Source organism: Lynx rufus, unplaced genomic scaffold, assembly GCF_022079265.1.
Source record: "Lynx rufus isolate CCGP_SWC_20201006 ecotype Redwood Valley unplaced genomic scaffold, mLynRuf1.p SCAF_5, whole genome shotgun sequence".
In the NCBI taxonomy this organism is placed as follows: Eukaryota; Metazoa; Chordata; class Mammalia; order Carnivora; family Felidae; genus Lynx; species Lynx rufus.
In genome coordinates this window covers 54,224,007-54,245,312 of record NW_025814867.1, presented here as the reverse complement: position 1 = coordinate 54,245,312, position 21,306 = coordinate 54,224,007, and the positions used below count along the sequence as shown (strand labels likewise).

The 21,306-nt window shown below is 37.4% G+C and overlaps 1 protein-coding gene across 3 annotated transcripts in view; it reads right to left on the bottom strand.

Annotated features, from left to right (window-relative positions):
- SMC4 (structural maintenance of chromosomes 4) overlaps nucleotides 1–19,269 on the bottom strand; it is a 45,930-nt gene extending 26,661 nt beyond the window's left edge. The window contains exons 1-7 of one of the 3 annotated variants that reach the window (XM_047098844.1): nucleotides 19,166–19,269; nucleotides 17,878–18,021; nucleotides 16,820–16,998; nucleotides 16,190–16,381; nucleotides 14,535–14,711; nucleotides 7,106–7,270; nucleotides 6,710–6,837 (exon numbers count right to left, since the gene is read on the bottom strand). In XM_047098844.1, the coding sequence (XP_046954800.1) occupies nucleotides 6,710–6,837; nucleotides 7,106–7,270; nucleotides 14,535–14,711; nucleotides 16,190–16,381; nucleotides 16,820–16,998; nucleotides 17,878–18,016 (980 nt within the window). In that variant the 5' untranslated portion in view covers nucleotides 18,017–18,021; nucleotides 19,166–19,269. Of the gene's footprint in view, nucleotides 1–6,709; nucleotides 6,838–7,105; nucleotides 7,271–8,795; nucleotides 8,860–14,534; nucleotides 14,712–16,189; nucleotides 16,382–16,819; nucleotides 16,999–17,877; nucleotides 18,022–19,165 lie in introns of those variants that run through there. The other 2 variants (XM_047098845.1, XM_047098846.1) reach the window with 2 other exon arrangements.
- Between the last annotated feature and the right edge of the window lie 2,037 nt (nucleotides 19,270–21,306).

The window sequence follows — 21,306 nt, the reverse complement described above, 5'->3', positions numbered from 1 at the left end:
TAAAATGCCATTTCTAAAATTGTGTAATAACTTAGTAAAATTAGTGTTTTCTACAGTATTCTTAACTACAACCAATTTACAATTAACTACCTAGGGCTACAGGGTGAAGCACAGGGGGTACTGCAGTACAGACCTAATTCAGGGTCAAAGCTAGAATTAGGAACAAAATTGGTTCCATACAAACAAAATTAGATCAGCTATTACATGCATTATAGAGAATGTATGTGTAGAACTATTAAGTACATTAATAAACACTTGTGAACCCACCTCCCAACTTAAAGTAGAATACTTAAAAGTCAACTTTGAGGACTTCAGGGAAGGGTGGCAGGTAGGATGATCTTAAGTTCTCCTTGTCCCAAGGCTACAACTAGATTAACACCCTTATCAGTGTAAACCCAGAAAATGAGGAAGACTGGCAGAACACTCTCCACAGCTACATGTAGAGAAGAGGCCACACTAAAGAGGGTGGGAAGGGTGGAGAAGGTGGTTGGGGCTAAAGGGAACTGTTCTTGGGAGGGAGGAATGCTATGAGCATGAAAAAGGGAGAAAAACAGACCCTCACTACAAGAATCTCAGGCATGGGGAAGACAACTCCCCATTTGGCTTTAAAAACTAGAGGGAACTAATTTTGAGAGTTCTTATAATCAGTGGGATGTCACACCTGGAAAAATCAGATGGGAGGTTGAGAGGAAACAGAGACTGCGACCCTTAAAGAGACAGCACAACAAAAAGTCCCATGGAGACAGAGCATAGAAACAACAGTTTGAAAGACTGAAGTATATGTGAAAGAAATTTATTTACTAATCTCAGAGCATGTAACGGAGGGCAGATATATTAAGGAGAAACAAGAGAGCTGGCAGGCACCATTTTCTCCCCTATCTCCCAGCCTAGATACAGAGACACCTTCGGGAACCAGTGCAGTGCCAATACTCTCCATCTATCTTGTGAAGAGCTTCCTCAACCCCCACCCCCACCCCAATTCTCCTCCAGTCCTGCCCCCTCCAGCATGCCCTTGGCCAAAGCCTATCCAAAGTGGTGCCACAAGCCTGGCAATGTGCAAGGAGCACAGACAGGAGCCAGCACCACACCAAAGTGCCACCTGTCCTGAGGAGAGGGGAAGGTAACTACACACACCAGTTTGACTTGAGCCTCAGCAGTGGGCTGGGAGCAGTCATTTGGTCTGGCTGCAGGCCCTGCCCACCAATGAAAACTTCTCAAGGGACAACAGGGAAAGTGTCCTGCAGTTTGGTGCTACTGCATCTCTGGCAAATGCCTGTCTGACTCAAGTGGCCCCAGATTGGCCCACTAACAACACAGGGAACAAACCTTGCCCAACAGGCAGAGTGAGCCATTGCACATGACTGGACTGAAGGCACATGCAGCTCAGACCCACAGTGGGGTTACATGCAACACATATGAGACACCCCTGAAGTGCCAAGTTCTGGTGAACAGGGGACATTGCATTGCAGGGCACTATAGGACCTTTTCTTCATAAAGCCACTACTTCCAAAAGCAGAAGACGTAGCTGACTATCCTAACACATAGGAAAACCTAGAGAGTTGGACAAAATGAGGTGACACAGAAATAGGTCCCAAATGAAAGGACAGGACAAAATCACAAGAGAGCTAAACAAAACCGAGAGAAGCAATATACCTGATAATTTAAAGTAATGCTCACAAAGATCCTAATTGGACTTGAGGAAAAGAGGGGAGAATCTCACTGAGACCCTCAATACAAAGAGACAGAAAACCTAAAAAAGCACCAATCAGAGATGAAGAGCTCAACAACTGAAACTAAAAATGCACTAAAGAGAATATACAGTAGAATAGAGGAAGCAGAAGGATCACTGACCTGGAAGACAGAGTAATGGAAAACATCAAACTGAAAAGGAGAAAAAAATAGTAAATGAAGAGACTTAGGGAACTCAGTAACAGCATCAAATGAAATAACATTCACATCATAGGGGTCTCAGGAGAAGAGACAGAAAAGGGGGCAGAAATTGCACTGGAAGAATAGTGAAAACTCGCCAAACTTGGGGAAACAGAAATCTAGATCAAGGAAGCACAGAGAGCCCCTCAAAAATAAACCCAAGGGGATCCCCACCAAGACAGATAGTAATTAAAATAGAAAAAAGTAGTGATAAAGAAAGACTTTTAAAATCAGCAAGAGAAAAGAAAAGTTACATAAAATGGAAACCCCATAAAGCTATTAGCAGATTTTTCAGCAGAAACTGCAGGCCAGAATGGAGTGGCATGATATACTCAAAAAATGCTGACGGAAAAAACCTGCAGCCAAGAAAACTCTATCCAGCAAGGCTATCGTTTAGAACAGAAGAATAGTTTCCCAAACTTGATTAAAGGAATTCATGACCACTAAACCAGCCTGACAAGAAATGTAAAAAAAGTATGAAGTACAAAAGCAGGAAATTAAGTACATCTATGAAAACCAGTCAAAGCATTCACAAAATAAAAGGATGTAAAGTATGGCACCATATACCCAAAATGTGGCAGGAAAGGAGTAAAGAATGTGTGCACTGAAGTGACCATTAACTTAATGCACGAGAAAGGAATCCAAGTATATTACTAACGAAAGCTGGCAAGCTTTCTTGAGAAGAGCAAGAATAGAAAAGAACTACAGAAAAAACCATAAAACAAGTACATATCTGTCAATAAGTACTTTGAATGTAAATGGACTGCAGGCTCCCATAGGGGAGACACAGGGGGACAGAATGGATAAAAAAGCAAGACCATCTAGATGCTGCTACAAGAGACTCATTTCAAACCTAAAGATGCAGATTGAACCTGAAGGGATAGAAAAGCAATTATCATTCAAATGGAAGTGAAAAGAAAGCGTAGCAATACTTGTATCAAACAAAATAGACTTTAAAACAAAGACTGTAACAAGAGACAAAGAAGGACACTATATAATCCTACTGAAGGGAACAATCCAAGGAGAAGATAAAAACAATTGGAAATATTTATGCATCCAACAGCAAGCACCCAAATACATAAAGCAACTGTTAACAGACATAAAGGAAGTAATAATGGTAATACAACAACAGTAGGAGATTTTTAACACCCCACTTACATCTATCCATTGATGTACAAAAATCCACAAGGAAACAGTGGCTTCAAAAGATACATTGGACCAGATGGATCTAACAGATGTATTCCTAACATTCCATCCTAAAATAGCAGAAAACACTTTTCAAGTGCACACAGATCATTCTCCAAAACACATCACATTTTAGGTCACAAAACAATCCTCAAGAAGTTAAAAAAGATACAAGTCAGACCATGCATCTTTTCTGACCACAGCACTATGAAACAGAAACCAACCACAAGAAAAAATGTGGAAAGAACACAAACACGTGGAAGTTAAACAGCATTCATTAAACAATGAATGGGGTTGACCAAGAAATCAGAGAGAATTAAAAAAAAAAAAAATACATGAAGACAAATGAAAACACAGTGTTTTCAAAATCTTTGGGATGCAGCAAAAGCTGTTCTAAGAGGAAACTTTAGAGCAATACAGACCCAGCTCAAGAAGCAAAACCAATCTCAAATAAACAATGTAACCTTACACTTAAAAGAGCCAGAAAAGAACAAAATCAAAATCAGTAGAAGGAAATGATCAAGATTAGAGTGAAAATAAAATAGATCAATGTAAAAACAGATCAATGAAATCAGGAGCTGGTTCTTTGAAAAGATCAATGAAATTGATAAGCCTTTAGCGAGAATTATCAAAGAGAGAGGGGATTCAAACATAATCAGAAATGAAAGAGAAATAACCGACACCATACAAAGGATTATTAAGATAATGTTATGAAAAAAATTATATGCCAACAAATTGGACAACCTAGCATAGATAAATTCCTAGAAACATAATCTCCTAAAACTGAAGTATGAAGAATTAGGAAATTTGAAGCAGACTGATTATCAGCCATGAAAATGAATCAGTAATCAAAAAACTCCCACAAATGCAAGTCCAGGACCAGTTTCATAGGTGAATTCTACCAAACACTTAAAAGAATAGTTAATACTTATTCTTCTCAAACTATTCCAAAAACAGAAGAGGAAGGAAAAATTCCAAATACATTCTATGTATGAGACCAGCATTACCCTGATACTAAAACCAGGTAAAGACACTACAAAGAACTACAGGCTAAGATCTCTGATGAACATAGGTGCAAAAATGTACAACATAATATTAAGCAAACCAAATCCAACAATATATTTTAAAAAGTCATTCACTATGATCAAGTGGGATTTATTCCCATGATGCAAGGGTGGTTTAACATTTGCAAATCAATCAACACAATACATTACATGAATAAGAGAAAGGATAAAAACCACATGATCATTTCAACAGATGCAAAAAAAGCACGTGACAAAGTACAACATCCATTCATGATAAAAATCCTCAAGAAAGTAGGTCTACAAGGAACAAGACTCAACATAACAAAGGACTTATATGAAAAACCCATAGCAAACATCTTAGTGGGGAAAACTGGAGGGCTTTTCTCCTAAGTTCAGGATGTCCACTCTCACCACTTTTATTCAACATAGTACTGGAAGTCCTAGTCATAGCAATCAGACAAGAAAAAGAAGTAAAAGGCATCCAAATTGGTAAGGAAGAAGTATAATTTTCACTATCTGCAGATGACATGATATTATATACGGAAACCTTAACAGACTCTAAACAAGAAACTACTAGACGTGATAAAAGAATTCATTAAGATCATAAGATCAAAATCAATATACAGAAATCCATTGCATTTCTACGCACTAATAATGAAGCAGCAGGAAGAGAAACTAAAAAAAAATAATCTCATTTACAACTGCACCACAAACTAAAATACCTGGAATTAAACTATCAAGGAAGTGAAAGACCTGTACTCTGAAAACTATAAAACTAAAAAACTGAAGATGACACAAACAAATGGAAAGATATCCCATGCCCATGGACTGAAAGCAAATACTGTTAAAATGTCCATAATACCGAAAGCAATCTACAGATTTAATGCAATTCCTATCAAAACACCCACAGCATTTTTCAGAGCAGAATACTCCCTAAAATTTGTATGGAACCACAAAAGACTCCGAATAGCCAATGCAATCTTGAAAAAGAACAAAACGGGAGGTATCACAATCCCAGATTTCAAGACATATTACAGAGCTGTAGCAATCAAATCAGTATGGTACTGGCACAAAAATAGCCATATCCATCAATGGAACAGAACAGAGAGCCCAGATATAAATGCCTGCTTATATGGTCAATTAATCTCTGACAAAGTAGGGGAAAACATGCAATGGGAAAAAGACAGTATCAACAAATGGTATTGGAAAAACTGGACAGCTATATGCAAAAGAATGAAACTGGATCACTGTCTTATACCACACACAAAAATAAACTCAAAGTGGATTAAAGCCCTAAAACCACAGAAGTTCTAGATGAGAGCACAGGCAGTAATTTTTATGACTTTGGCAGTAGCAACATTTTTCTAGGTATGTCTCCTGAGGGGAGGGAAGCAAAAACAGAATTAAATTATTGCGAAGACATAAAAAGCTTCCTCACAAAAAATGAAACAATCAACAAAACTAAAAGAGAAGCTACTGAATATGAGAAGATATTTGTGAATGACGTATCTGATCAAGGGTTAGTATCCAAATAAAGAACTTATGCAAGTACTTCTACCAATCAACACTAAAAAACCAAATAGACATAACAGATATTTCTCAAAAGACGACATCCAGATGACCAAAAGACACGTGAAAAGATGTTCAACATCATTCATCATGAGGGGAATGAAAATCAAAACCACAAGAAATAACAATGTTGGCATAGATGTGGGGTAAAAAGGAACACTCATGCATTATTGGTAGGAATGCAAACTGGTGCAGCCCCTGTGGAAAACAGTATGTAGATTCCTCAAAAAATTGAAAACCAGAATTACCATATGACCCAGTAATTCCACTACTGCAATTTACCCAAAGTATCTGAAAACACCAATTTGAAATGATATATGCACTCCTATGTTTATTGCAGCGTTATTTACAAGTGTCAAACTATGGAAGCAGCCCAAGTGTGTCCATTAATAGATGGATAGAAAAGATGTGATATACTCACACACACACACACACACACACACACACAGGAATATTAGCCACAAAAGAATGAAATCTTGCCATTTATAATAACATGGATGGGTCTAGAGAATATAACATTAAATGAAATAAGTCAGAGAAAGACAACTATCATATGATTTCATGCATATGTGGAATTTAAGAAGCAAACACAGAAAAAAAAGATAAACCAAAAAAGTCATTCTTAACTAAAGAGGACTGATGGTTACCCAAAGGGGAGGTGGGTGGAGGATGAAAGAGGTGAAGAGGATTAAAAGTATACAGATCATGACGAGTACAGGGTATAAAATTGTTCAATCGAGTATAAAATTGTTGAATCACTACAGTGTACGCCTGAAGCCAATATAATGGCATGTTAATTATACTGGAATTAAAATTATAAAAATTAAAACAATTAAAAATTAAACCAATTACCATTAGTACTATGGTAAAAAATTAATTTAACATATTCATTACAAAACAATTTTTAGTTTTTTTTCTACTTCAGTCTTTATTTTTCTGTAATACAGAAAAAAGGGCTTAATGTCAGAAACTAATAAAAATTGATAAATTAATGTACTTACATGTAATATTGACAGACATGATTCTTTTTTCTAAATATTTCATTTTCCAAGGTAAGAAATTTAATGGCTATGTTTTTCTCTCCTTCTAAGGCATCCTTTTCCTTTTCTACCAGCTTAACTCTGTTTAACTACAAAAATTTAAAGTGTATGGATTATTCAAATATATTACACATGTATATACCTGAATTTCAAATATACCAACATGAGGCAAAAATATCTACCATATTAATAAAACACTGCTCAATTAAAGGTAAATAAGAAATATAAAATTCAATCTAAAACAGTAAAGATTTTTTCAATAAATATGATCTATTATAAACTTAATATTTGACTCAGTAGAATATGTTCAATAAGCAAAACAGTCTGATTTACAAGAACAATCTATAGAAGATTCACCTTCTCTCCTCGATGTTCATTTAATATTTCAACTCTCCGACACAAGACTTTAATAGGCTCATTTAGCCGTCCGCAACCAATTATATCTTCTAAATATTCAAGCATACCCTCATCATGTTCAGTCTGGCCTTTTGGCTTCATCATAGCGATTTGTTCAACTTCACCCTTAAAAAAAAAAAAGTTGTATTACACATTCACTTCATGTTTAGCTACAACAATCTTAAGTGAGAATTAGGAACAATTAACAAACCCAATACTAATGAACAAATAAATGATAGAAACCAGTAGCTTAAAGAAATTTAATAAGATATAAACAAAAATGTTTTTGATAGTTTTCATTTTCCCTGATGGTAAGAAATGTATGTTTATACTCCCTTACATAAACTCTTACCAAATTGTAATATACATTCACATACATGTATACAGCCAAAGAAAGATTCCCTAGCTTAAAATTTCATTCAATATATATATAAAAAAAAGTATTAACTTTTGTATAAGGCAAAACTGAGCAAGGTATTCATATAATCTATAATTACTTTGGCAACATTACCAATTGTTAGTTAACATAATTAGAGCTCCTGTGCTAAAACAAAGAATTTTCAAGATCCTTCATGGCTTAACTGCAGTAGGAATCCTGTCCCAAGATGGTTTATTATTAAACTTTCTCTATAAACCTGGGGTTATGAGCTCCTCAAGAAGTGCTAAGATTTATAAGGATGTCTCAAACTTAATGTTCTAAAACTTTCTAAAAACAAGACCATTAAATAAAAAAGGAAATTACCTATTCCTCATGGTAATAAGAGAAGATAACCAACTGACTGAAAACTAACGAAAGCTCCTGGTACATATGAAATTGGAAAACTTTTATTTGCAATCATTAACATAACAGCTTTGAAGTGTGATTAAAATTCTTAGATTAACATTATATATTTGTATTTATGCAACTCAATTACAAACAGAAAAGAAAAAAAACCCCACAATCAGTAACCTTCAAGGCTGACTGCCAGGCAGCCATTTAGTTTCATGGTGGAGAAAATTTTGTCTGAACATGCTCAGGCAAAATGCTGCTACTTTACTTCACAGGAGTAGTTGCCTGTGCTATTACAACACAAGAAAAGGAAGAGGCAAGTAGAAAAAAAATACAGGCCTTTATTTCAGCAAATAGCAAAGGTGAAAAAAAATCAAGAAAAACACACAAAAAACCTATTACTTCCTCAATTTAAATATTCAAAATATTTAAATATGAATAAACCTCAAAAACCTGGGGTGTATCTTGTTAATGTAATGACAAAGAGTCAAAGTTACCAAAAGCTCCCACATAAATATAAAGTAAACAAAAACAAACCACACAAAACCTTGGGGCTCCTGGCAGGCTCCGTTGGTAGAGCATGCAACTCTCTATCTGAGAGTTTTGAGTTCAAGCCCCATGTTGGTCATGAAGTATACTTAAAAACAAAAACAACAAAACACAAACAGGGGCACCTGACTTTGACTCAGGTTATGCTCTTATGGCTTGTGAGTTCAAGCCCCACATCAGGCTCTCTCCTGTTGGCACAGAGCCCACTTCAGATCCTGACTCCTTCTCTCTCTGTCCCTCCCCCCACCTCAAAAATAAACATTAAAAATCCCACACACAACAAAACCCCAAACCCAAAACAAAAAACCCAACCTTAAAAATAAAACAGCTCACCTTAAATTTAGTCATTGAAAGGCATAACTTTTAATATTTTTATATACTGTCACTCTTCTGTAGTCTGACAACACAACGAACATGATTATCAAACACGAAGTAAAACACTATCCAAAGAGCTTGTTTTTTTTCTCTATAACCTTCAGTTATGTATAAATTACTGCTTTAAACTAAGTTAGTGTTTAAACTAAACTATGTATTTATATAAAACATTTTATTCTTTCAATTATCAGGTCCTTCCAAATGTATGCAGTATTAGTTTCAAGTCGTAGAGAGGATTTAAGCCTAGAATTATGTCCAAAGTTTTGGATTACAACAGGGCAAATGCCAGCCATTGAAGAAGAGTCTTACTCAGTTTTTAACTAGGCAGGGTTAATCAACAGCAACGCTGACATTTAGGGCTGGATATTCTTTGTTGCAGGGGTCTATGGTGGGCATCACAGGATGTTTAATAGCATCTCCGACCTCTTACACACCAGATCCTAATAGCATTCCCCCATACCCTCAGCTGTAACAACCCAAAATGTCTCCAGACAACAATCAATGTCCCAGGGACAGAGATGCAAAACTACCCCCAGCCGAGAACCACTCATGTTGAGGTAGTGGTTTAACTCTTTTGGGTTTACTATCCAAACAACAAAAATTATCTGACACTTGATATTCTAATATATTGCCCTAATTCAATTTGAACATCTGTTTTAAGATGAATGAAAAACTATGCCGTGAACACAGTCAAATGGGCATAAAGTATTACTTAAGTATACATTTTTCAGGTAGCCAGAAGTTAGGACTCAGTGTAGCAGTTTACACTGACAAAAATATTCCTAAAGGCATCACACTTCCTGGCTGAATTACTTGCTCAAGGATGGAATAACACTATTAGGAAACTGCCTAGCTTTGGGTAAAGGAGAGTGGCTGCCTCTTTTGAGTTACTTATTCCTCCCTAGTTAAAATGGCGGATATACAATTACGATTTCTTTTCATTCTAACAAGGTTGCACAGTTGGTTGAAGATAAAAATGCTTAAGGACATATCTGAACCAAAATAGTTCCATTACAAGTGCCACATAACATTCAGTTTTAGATTGTTATAATGGCACTCATTTTTTTTCAACCAGTAATTGTCAGATTCACATTACTGGTATTCCAATTACAGCCTGGAACCTTTCTTATGGCTCTGTTCCTTGATGTCCTTTGCCTGCCTTACCACCTGCTACTATTTGCTTTCTAAGTTTTAACTTAGGGCAATAAGCTCCATACATTTCAAAAAAATTTTTAAAGCATCAACCTGAATTTAAAGTTTAAGGCTCTAAATCACAAATAATGGTAGCATGAAGACACAAAGTCTCAAGTTACTATCATGCTAGCATCTGAAGCCTGCAAAGTTTTATAGGTCTCCATAGTTATCTCTAGTTTCTTAGCTTCAGTAGACCTGAATAAGGTTTTACTTTTTTTGTTATTTACTACAAACTTCCTATGGTTTTAAGTTATATTCATATTGTATTAGAGACATTACACAACCCTGTAAAATATCAACTATCATTTTTAAGAGTAACATAAAAACTGCAAACATATTTCAATATTTGTAATACCAAGGGCTTATATCTTAACTTCTCACAGTGTGACAAATCAGGATACTGTGATTCAGTTACACCATTTCTTTGATAATCTATTTTACAAAATATAGGTTAAAAATCTGAGAAATAGTGATGCTCTTCTTATACAAATGGAATCCAAATTTTAGCAAGCATGAACCATAAGAAATTCAAGTACACAGCTATCAAACTTTTTTTCCTAACAGTGCCTGAAGGATTCTTCTCATATGGGTATTTGCATTAAAACTAAAAGGCCCCAAATTACTAGGCTTTGAGTTTTTATTTTCTCTTGATAATCTTTTTATTTTCTCCATTTTCCACTGTACTATTATTGTCCTTTACCTTCTGCTAATAAATTTTTATTCTAATTTGCTCTTTGTGAGCTACCAGAGGCCAACAAACCAAATGACCAAGGTAGTATCTGCCTCAAATAAGTACATCAACAGAAAGGGTAACGCTTTAGTGGGTGGGCTGCTTGATATCCTGGTTGCTTAGGAGTAGCTTCCTACTTTTTTTCAAGCTGAGGCTATTAAATCAAACACTTGGATAACTTAGGTGCTACGGATAGAGCTAAAAATTCTTTTGATATAGCACAAATTTATTTGTACAGGCTAAAAGACCACAACCCAAAAAATTTGTATGACATGCCAGCCTTAGAAGTATACAGGAAAGAAAAAGGAAGAAGAAATATAAGTAAAAATTAATCCAACTTCCAAATTACTAATTTGGAAAATTACTAACAGGGGTATAGGTTCCCTTCTACTGTTGTACTTAATTTTAGGCACATACTAACCTTGGTGATTTGGTTTGTTGGCCTCTGGTAGCTCACAAAGAGCAAATGAGAATAAAAATTTATTAGCAGAATGTAGAATAAAAAAAAATCTTGGTTCCTATTTAAAGTTCTAATTCAGGTTTTATAATAATAAAGACAAAAACCATATGAAGTTGAAAACTGACAAAACTAAAATTGCCTTAACAGTTGTAGCTTTTAGGGGTTTACAAAACCACTCCTGAAACAGCAATCTTTAATGTAATTTTGAACCATAATAAAAGCATGAAGGTTGTCATTCTTTTAACTTTTAACATTTGAAAGTTAACGTTCTTTTAATTTTTAACATTTGGTGCAAATGCACCAAAACCAATTAAAACTCATTTATAAATCATAGTTACCATGAAATGCCATGGAGAGCTAATAAAATCCTACTTATTTTCACCAATAGTTATTACAATGTGACAAAGGCTCTCAAATTAAGGTATATATAAATGCGGACATGTATAAACATGAAAAGTACCATGGCCAGTTATAATCTTAACACTTTCTGAAGGCACGTGTAAGTGCTTTCAAGAACAAGAAACAGGGTTTTAACTATCTCTAACATTCACAGCATCTTAGCATAGTGCCCCATTAGGTATTCGTTTGAATAGTCAACTAATGAAATTTAAAATGAATTCAAATACTAGAAATGCCTACTTCAAGAAACCACTAAACCAACTAAACACTGTAAAAAATTTTACCCTTATGGGCTTCTAAAATTTAGTGTTTTTTTTGTTTGTTTGTTTTTTTTAACTTTTAGAGACAGGATGAGAGATTGTGTGCATGGGGAGAGGGAGACGGGGGAGAGAGAGGAAGGGGAGGGGGAGGGAGAGAAAAAGAGAGAATCTTAAGCAAGCTGCATGCCCAGAGCAGAGCCCAACACAGGGCTTGATTCCATGACCCTGGGATCATGACCTGCGCTGATATTCAACCAAACTGAGCCACTCAGGTGCCCCAAATTTAGTGGTGTTTCATCTTAAAAATAAATTTTCACTTTACTTTAGATTACTTAAGCTGTTAATTACTACCACTGGCCAAACATCTATACATTTTATTCAAACTAATCATTTATGTTCTTGATATTATGATGACTCCAAGTTTCCAGCCTTCCAATCCCAGCTAGTTTTTTAAATTTTTTTTTTAATGTTTATTTATTTTTGAGACAGAGAGAGATAGAGCATGAACGGGGGAGGGTCAGAGAGAGGGAAACACAGAATCTGAAACAGGCTCCAGGCTCTGAGCTGTCAGCACAGAGCCCAACGCGGGGCTTGAACTCACGGACCGTGAGATCATGACCTGAGCCAAAGTCGGCCGCTTAACCAACTGAGCCACGTAGGTGCCTCACCAGCTAGTTTTTTAAGAGAGATGTAGGAGAGAACTAATAAAAAACCATATTCTTACTTACCTCCAACTGCTTTAAACTAGTGCAAGAGTCTAAGTTTTTGATAAGGAACTAAATAAAAATCTATAGATTTTGCCACTTTCCCTCAAGCTTTTAAATAGGGCATCATTAGTTCTACTGGTCCAATCCCTGTTTCTTTTTCCTAACAGGTGAACTCCTAAGGTTCCTATCTGTAAAGTTAATCAAACGGAAATGAATCTATTACATGGGAAGTAAGTTTACCTTGACATTAAAAATGTTTCAAATAATTTGTTAAAATGACACAAAAAGGGTGAAATTATTACGAGGACAAATGGTTTAAGCATCCTACGTGCTTCAGAGGCACATATTTAATATAAAGTTGACAATTTAAAAATTACTGTTTTTTACTTCTTCAAGAAATTGTGACTTTATTTAGTTTTCTTTATTACTGAATTATGTACAGAAAGGCTGCACCAAGGGGAAAAAAATTTACCCTTGCAAGGGTTAAAATGCAGTCCACTTTAAGGAGTCTTGGCACAGGTGTAAAATTTTGACCGATTATCCCAGGATAGTAAATAGCAAATAAAAAATAAACAGGAGTATAGGTTGCTGCAAAATGGTAGTATCAAATACAGTATTACAGAATGAAATAACTTTTAATCCATAGTTAACCAAACCAAATCCCATAATATGAAGGTCCATAAAACAGTTCAATTTGATTAAACACACACACACACACACACACACACCTTTAATTCCACATTTATGTAAATTCAATTGTTTAGAATTGTATCTGCAGCTGATTTCCCCTAACATTCATTTTCAAATAAGTCTGGGTTACAGAAGTATTACAAATGCACTGTGCCTGGTAACAAAAGATAGCAATATAAGTCATTCCAGAATAATGAGAACCAATTGAGAACACTCAGTTATCCTAATGAAACTTTTAGTATCAAAATTCCCAACTTACTTTAAAATCAGTCACAAGACTTATTAAATAATATCAGCAACTATTTTAAATCACAATATAGGTTTGCTTTTATTATTATGCTCTTGAGAGATTCTGGATAGAACACAGGAAAAGAAAGTAGCTTCCAATCAAAAAGGAATTTTAATGTACCTGATAAAGTCATGTTTTACATTGACAACTTTTTTTTAAAGGTAAGATAGGGAAGAAAAGGTATTTTTCTTACCAAGCAAGGCTGGTAAAACATATCTTTACTCTAATAAAGAAGACAGGGTTTCTAATAAAATTCAACCTAAGACCAGGTACTTAGTTTTATAGCCCTTAAAAAGACTTCAAGAGTTGTAATACTTCAGAATGAAATGTCAGTTACTTTCTGATCTTTCAGTATTTAGTGGTTCAAACAGGCCATTCTAACCAAAACAAAAACCAGCTTGGGTAAGCTTTTAGTTAACCATTGTAGTGTTAAAAAAAAAAAAAAAAATTAGTAAGGTGCTCAAGTAAAATTGTCAAACACTAAGTGTACAGAGTTCTTTTCATGTTTTTGCTATTTAATATTAGTAGAGATAAAAATAAAATTAAAGGACTATAAAAAGATAATGAATCTCATTTAAAATGTTATCTTAAAGGAAAATACAATCAGTAATAACAAATAGCTGTTATATCCCTGTCACGCTAAAGCAGCACAATAATATTGGTGTTTAATACTTATTTCACTACGCCAATATTTACGTGCTGCTAGAGCGGAACAAGTATGTCAGTCCATCCAAACATAAAATGTGCATCTCACAGTGAAAAAATAATTTTGAATGAATTTCCTTAAATTTCTAGAGCAGCAAATAATGATTCGCATCTTGACTGTAGTATGTAAACCATGATGTGCTGCTACAGTACTTTAAGGCCTCAAAAAGTACAGGATGCATCCAACAGGGGGATACCCCTCTAAACTTTATAGAAAAAAAAGTAACGAGTAAGAAGATGTCTAAAATCTTTAATAAACTTACCTGTAAGATTAAAAATCTATTATGGTCCAAGTCAATTCCATGACTTCGAAGAAGATTTCCAACATCCTTAAACGTTGTCTTCTTCCCACTTATGTGATAGACAGAAGTATTGTCTCTGTAGGCAGTTCTGGATACATAGAAATTACTGTTAGGAATGACTTCATAATCATCCCCTTCCTGTTTTGTGGAAAAACAAAACCAGAAAACAATTGTTGGTATTAAGTCACAGATCTGCACCAAATTTCACTCTTCATATTGAAACTAATTCTATGGATTAAAAACTTCAATTGAACATGCACATAAACTGGCAATATTTCTCAGAAATAACCCTCTTAGCAAAGAATAGTTTCCAAGTTGTTTGATCCCTTTCCTCATAGATCACAAAAACCAAAAAGCCAAACAAACAGAAACAAAACAAAAAACCCACTTCCAAACAAGCCTAAAACTCTACTGACTGAAAAAGAGTATTTGAAGGGGTACAAGAATCTCACCATATCTGAAATAAACTCACTCCAACTATTAAACCATGTTGACAGATTAAATTACTAGTCCACTTAGAAAAGCTGCAAGAAATGATCCAAAGAAAGGAAGGTAGGAATGGCGTAACTTGGCTTAGCTTTTGTCTTTTTTTTTTGGTAAACAATATGCCACTGGAAGGTATAAACAGTTGCAAAGAATTGACAACTACATTCCCCCAATTTTTAAAAAAATCAACTGGATTTTAAAAAATGATGTGCAAATCTACTTTAATAGTAAAACTTGCTTTCCTTTAAAAGCTTTGTCATTTTGACAAATGGCTTTTAAAATTTACACAAATCGAACATAATTATAATACGCAATGAAATCAAACCTGATTTAGTGGCAATCTAATTTTCCAACCTAAATTGTACAATAGAAAAGCACTAAAAAACAAAATTAATATAGATACCATGTAAATTTAACTAAAGCCCTTTATATAAAAAAAAAAAATCTAAAGTACATAACTTAGAATCCAAATCACATTCTTGCTTCATTATGGAGTTTTCTGTATTTTTAGGTTCCAACTAGTCATTTTTAAGCCATGAATTTCCAAAGTTAATTATTAGATGAGAAAAAAACCAATACCAACCGAACCAGAATCACGTAGATAATATAGACACTTTAGCTAAAATTGTTTCCTTTTCTAGAAAACACATGTATTAACCCTTCCCCTGTTTTAAAAGTGTAAACTGAAGTAGAGTTCTTTCACATTACAGACACACAAGACTACTAATATTAATTAAAATGGAGATGATAAAATTAGTCATCGGTTACATTTTCAAGTTTAGGTAATTTATCTGAAAGCAATAAAAACGTAACTTTATACTGAAAGAATGCCTGTGTTGGCACTCAAGATACTAAAACTGCTCAATGTTTTATTCTAAAGTAGCTATCATGAGCTACTTATAATTCATTGCCCTGGCTAAAAATTTTAATATTTTAATGGCTGCCACCACCACTACTCAAAGAAAATACGATCTTGGAAGTAACGAAATCAGTATCCATCCATTCTGCTTTAACCATACACTAATTTTTAAAAGCCTATTTAAGCCAAAAATAATAAATGTGCAATGTATGGAAATCCTGTGTTCCACACTTGAGGCTGTAAATAACTAAAACAGTCAGAAGTCCCTTACCTTATCAATTATCTTCTGAAAATGAACTTCTACAGTACAACTCTGAATATCCTTGTGTTCATCAGAATTGTGAATAAGCACTGAAAGTTTTTTAGATCTTATTTTTTGTGCTCGATAGCCAAACACAAAAAGCATAGAATCAATAACATTGGATTTGCCACTGCCATTTGGCCCAATAATACAGGAAAAGCGCTGCATAAAAAGAACAGTAAAAAAATTAAACTGAAGTTAAAGAAAAGGTCATACCATACTGATTTTAATTTAAAACGCTTGCGCTTTTTACTTGCAGCGAAACTATTAAGTAAAAGTTTTCATTTCAACTTGTTTACTTATATTCTCGATAACAAGCTTCAACGCTTTAAAGAACACCTAATTCTAGCTTATTTTCTTTATAAAATTCATTCTAATAAAGAAAATAGTGCCTTCAAACAAAAAACTCACCAATTCTACTCAGTGAGGAAAACTTAACAGCCAAAGAGGTACCAAACATAACCACCAGGATAAACAAAAACCAATTTCAGTTGTTAAAAAACACAGGAAACATACCATGTGTTATCAAGCAGGATATACATGATAAAAATTGAAATATACACATTACCCTATTAATAGTTATTTAAAATGGTCAAATACCTTATGAAAAGGTCCCAGAATTTTTTCCCCAGCATAGGATTTGAAGTTCTGGTTTACGATATGAGTTATCATTAGCCGAGGAGCTCCGGCTTCATTGGCCATTGCTGGAGGCGGGGGAGGAGGGATGCTATTCAAAATCTCTTCTAAACTTCTATTATCAATTTCCTCACTTGGTGTCTCTAAGTCAGTCAAAGGAAAAGGAGGGCAAGGGGGGAAAAAAAGCCTGCATTAGTGCAATTAGTTCGGAGGACTACTGCCTGCTAATCTTTGGGGAAATATTATTTATGAACCCTAGGAATCTGTATTTTCCACTTGAAATGTAGTATTATCCTAAATTCAGGAGAAATGAGAATTGCAGCTTAGTTTCATATAAAAAGAAATTCTTAAAAGAAACGCCACCAGTCACAAAATCCCACAAAAATGTATCTTAAGAGTCAAAACACTACAACATAAAGCAAATCTGGGAAAACCACAACAACCCGATTCTCTGTTCCACGTCTAAACAGGTGGTTAAATCCTAAGGTTCTAGATCCAACTTTCTCCGTATCTCTGAGCACCAGGAACCCTCACTTTGGACACTCAAAGAGCTCCAGCGGCACTGTCACAGGGGCTGCCTAATGTCATCCAATTCCTGTACTCAAAAAGCTACAGTAGTTTCGAGTAAATTATCATCTCTTTAAAAACAATTTAAGACCTGGGAGGTTGTTAGCGTCAAACAACTTTAACATACAATAAAGTTAATTCTGTCTGGAACAAAGTCCACTAGCTATTGGCTGACCATGTCGATTTCCGCGGAAATAAAAGGCCACAAACAGAAATTCATAACTGCAGCCACGAACTTGCCCCAATCCCCTCCGGCACCGTTACAAGCGAAATTGCACGACCACTCCATCTCTGAAAATCCCACCAGCTTCTTGAGCTGCTCCTCTTGACCTACAGACGTCAACTCCGCAGCCCCTCACCTCCGCGCCCCCAAACACCAGCCAGTCCCGAGTTGGGCGCTGACCCACCCGGGTCTACCAGCGCGCTTTCCTGCCGAGTCGCGGCGGGGTACTCACCTGCGGTAGCAGGGGCCGGGCTGCCCGCGCGGCCAGGCGGGGGTTCCGGCTCCGCGTCGCTACTGGTGCCGTCCGGGGAGTGCGGCGGCTCTTCTCTTCTGCGCCGGGCGGTGGAAGGCTGGGTGCCTTTACGGGGCATGGTCGCTGGGGCAGGGGGAGAGCCGGGAGCAAGTCAGCCCGCCGGGCTGCAGGACAAGGCCGGTACACTTCCCGCCGGCCCCCGCGTTGCAACCGACTAAGCCCCTACCCCACCCGACTCGGGAGGAAACTCCGTCCATCCGTTTCCGAGAGCCCCTTTTTAATAATCCCCGCTCGACGCCAGCGGGTGCTCGTTAAACAAGGCACATAAAACCCAAGTGCCAAAAAGGCGGGATTCGTCTTAAGTCCGAATCAAGTGGGAAAACCTAGACGTGCTCGGTAATCAAGCAAGGATAGAACTGCTTAAGTTCTTTATATTTTCCTAATGGCTCCTCACCCTCATCCTCCCACAGTATAAGGGTGTAAGAATATTTTCCTTTGATTTCCTAACGAAATAATTCCCATAAGCCGGCATTTACTGACATTCCCACGCTCTCGGGCTAGGGAAGCAAGCGCACAGACTTTGTTGAGAGTTCTATTACCTTCAGGTTTGAGGGACCATCAACTCTTCCTAAGGTACCTAAGACTAACGGGCGACTCGCCGCCCACTTTCCCCGCCATTTAGCTCTTGGCGCCGTTGACGGCCCGAGGGCTTCCAAGTCTCCTCGCCACCGTCCGACCCGGAAAGGCGGCCGGAGACTGGGGTGGACCACTCTCGACTTCTAAATCGGACACAGGCAGCGCCTGCTCCAGTTCAATCGTCTTGGGGTGGTGGGGTTTGTCTCTCCGGGGCCCGCTGCGGAGTCTCGTTGGACAATAAACTACAAAAGGTCACCAGTAAGGGCTCAGACCCGGTGATTAGTCCCCTGAGAGAAGAGAGGTCAGGGGGCCGGGGCACGGGAGACGCCCTTTCCCCGAGAGACCAGCATTTCTGAGAGGAGATCCGCAAGGCTTAGAGTCCGCGTAGTCCCGCACCCCCGCCGACAGACGCTTAAGTAGCTCAGGGAAGTGGCGCCCGCGCGAAGCGCGCGGGAGTCCCGACTGCCGGGAGGCGGCCGAGGGGGGAGGGGTGACAGCGAGAGAAATCTCCCGGCGGCAGCCTTAGCCCAGACTTCGGCTGCTCCAGCTCAAGGCCTCTACTTTCCAGGCGCCCGCAGACGGGGCAGGAAGTAAGAGTGTGACAACCTGATCAGGAAAAGAAGTACTTTACCTGCGGGGCAGCCCAGGCAGATCAAAGCTGGAAACCGTTGTACAGCACCCCCGCTCCTACCGGTGTTTCGGCTCCGGGTCCTTCACTCGAAAATGGCGCCTAAAATACAAACTCGAACGGAAATTCGTTACAAATGCGCGCAGTGCTTTCTGGGAATCACTAATTTGAAAAAAATGCGGCGACTACCACCGCCATCTTCTGGTCGCATACACGCCTGCGTGAATCCTTGGCGGGACCCTGGCGGCCGGAGACGTTTCTAAGTGAAAACGCGGAGCGAAACAGTTTTGCCTGAGGCCTACGGCGACAGTACTCCTATAAAAATATTAAAAAACAAAACAAAACACCTCGAACTGTAGAGGTTTGAACAAGAGGGAAAAAAATGTAGGGCTCCACCCCCTAGGTGGAGGGGGGGCTCAGTCGTCCCCTAACGTCCCTTAAAGAGAGAGCGGGCTTGGGTGATCCCGGGCGCGGTAGTATCGCGAGAAGAAGGAGTGTGCGTAGCTCTTAGAAATCACTATGGTGACAGGGAGGTTGGGAGGCTTCTTGGTAACTGGTCCCAGCTCTGTGGGAATAATCGCCACTGCTTTCCTGCAACTTAAGGTAAATCTCTTTACCTCTGGACTTAGTGAGGAAAGGGTTTGGAAATTGTGGCCATCAGTGGATCCCACCATACCTGTTTTAATAGTGCATGCGGCATAGGGCATCAGTTATTTTCCGTCTCCCTGGAAGCAGTGGGGCTCTGGACGTAGCTTTTGGGATCCGAAGCAGGAAGCCCAGAGTTTGGAGGGAGTAGAGGGACAAGAAGAACAGAAAACCTGGATTGGCGAATAATAGTATAGTCTACATGTGAATAGCAAAGTAATTTCGAATTTATTGGTGTTAGGTCATTAGTGTCACTAGTGAAAGGAGATTTCGGGCTTTCAAAATCATTTGAAAGATTTCGTAATGGAAGAAATGATTTGTCGGTGTCATCTGATTGTCTTTATGAGAAAATTATCAGTGGGCAAATATTTCTCAAGCAACTTGAATGCGTTACACTGTACAAGGTATAATAAGGATTATTAAGCAAATATTCCTGTTCCTAGAGAATTTAGTTTTGTTAGTCAATTTTTAACCTGGAGTCTGTAGTCCGGCTGGTAAGGTGGTTGAGATTCAGTGGAGTTCCTGACACTCCCACGGTCCCCCGCTAAGTTGTATGCGGAATTCCGTGTGTTTGTGCATTTTTCTGGGGAGCTAGTTTTCCCAGCACTTTGATCAGATTCCCAAATCCTAATCCGCCGTTATGTTAACCACTGGTTGATTTGACTATCTCCTATAAGTATTTATTCAGCGACGCTTATGTAGTTGACATTGAGAACTGGGAGCCGTTTTACCCCCCTTAACCTTTGCATATCTAGGGCTGACATACTGAATCACTGATAAGTCTGCTTTATGAATGAATTTGCATTAACATTCTAAGTAAGTATTGTTAAGTCTGACCCCAGGAGCATTATGTCAGGTTCAGTGATTCTCAAGAGGGGTGTAGAGGACACTCCCTGCCAACTGTAAGAATTTGGTGAGGTTCAGAGAGACTGGTGTGGTTTGCAGGAGCATTGACTCCATACTATACTATTCCTTTAAAATTGAAAAAAATAATTATTGTTTTCATATGACAAAGTATGGACAATAAAACTCAATGAAAAAAAATTTGACTGTTGGTTATATCAAGAAAATGTAGTGATTCTCTTTGAAAGTTTCTGGAATCATTTGGATTTTTGAAGTTTGTAAAATACTACAAAACCTGAGTTGGAGAGATCAACCATGAAAAAAAAGCAAAAACTAGACCAAACTGAGTGGTGTATAAGGGTCACAGATCACAATGTAGTAGAAGGATGTAACATAACAAAATCCCAAATCCCATCATTTTTTTTAACCATATGCTTGGATAATTTACAAAATTTATCAATTTTTCTGAGACTATTTATCATGAAATCAGGATATAATGCCTACCTCATAGGACTATTTATAATTTTCTCTAACACATATGCTGTAAGCATTTGATATTACTGTGTTTACAACACTGACCTTATTAGGGCATGTGCTAAGGATGAATAATGGGATGTCAAGTTAAAAGATCAGCTTATGAAGGGTCTTGACAGCCA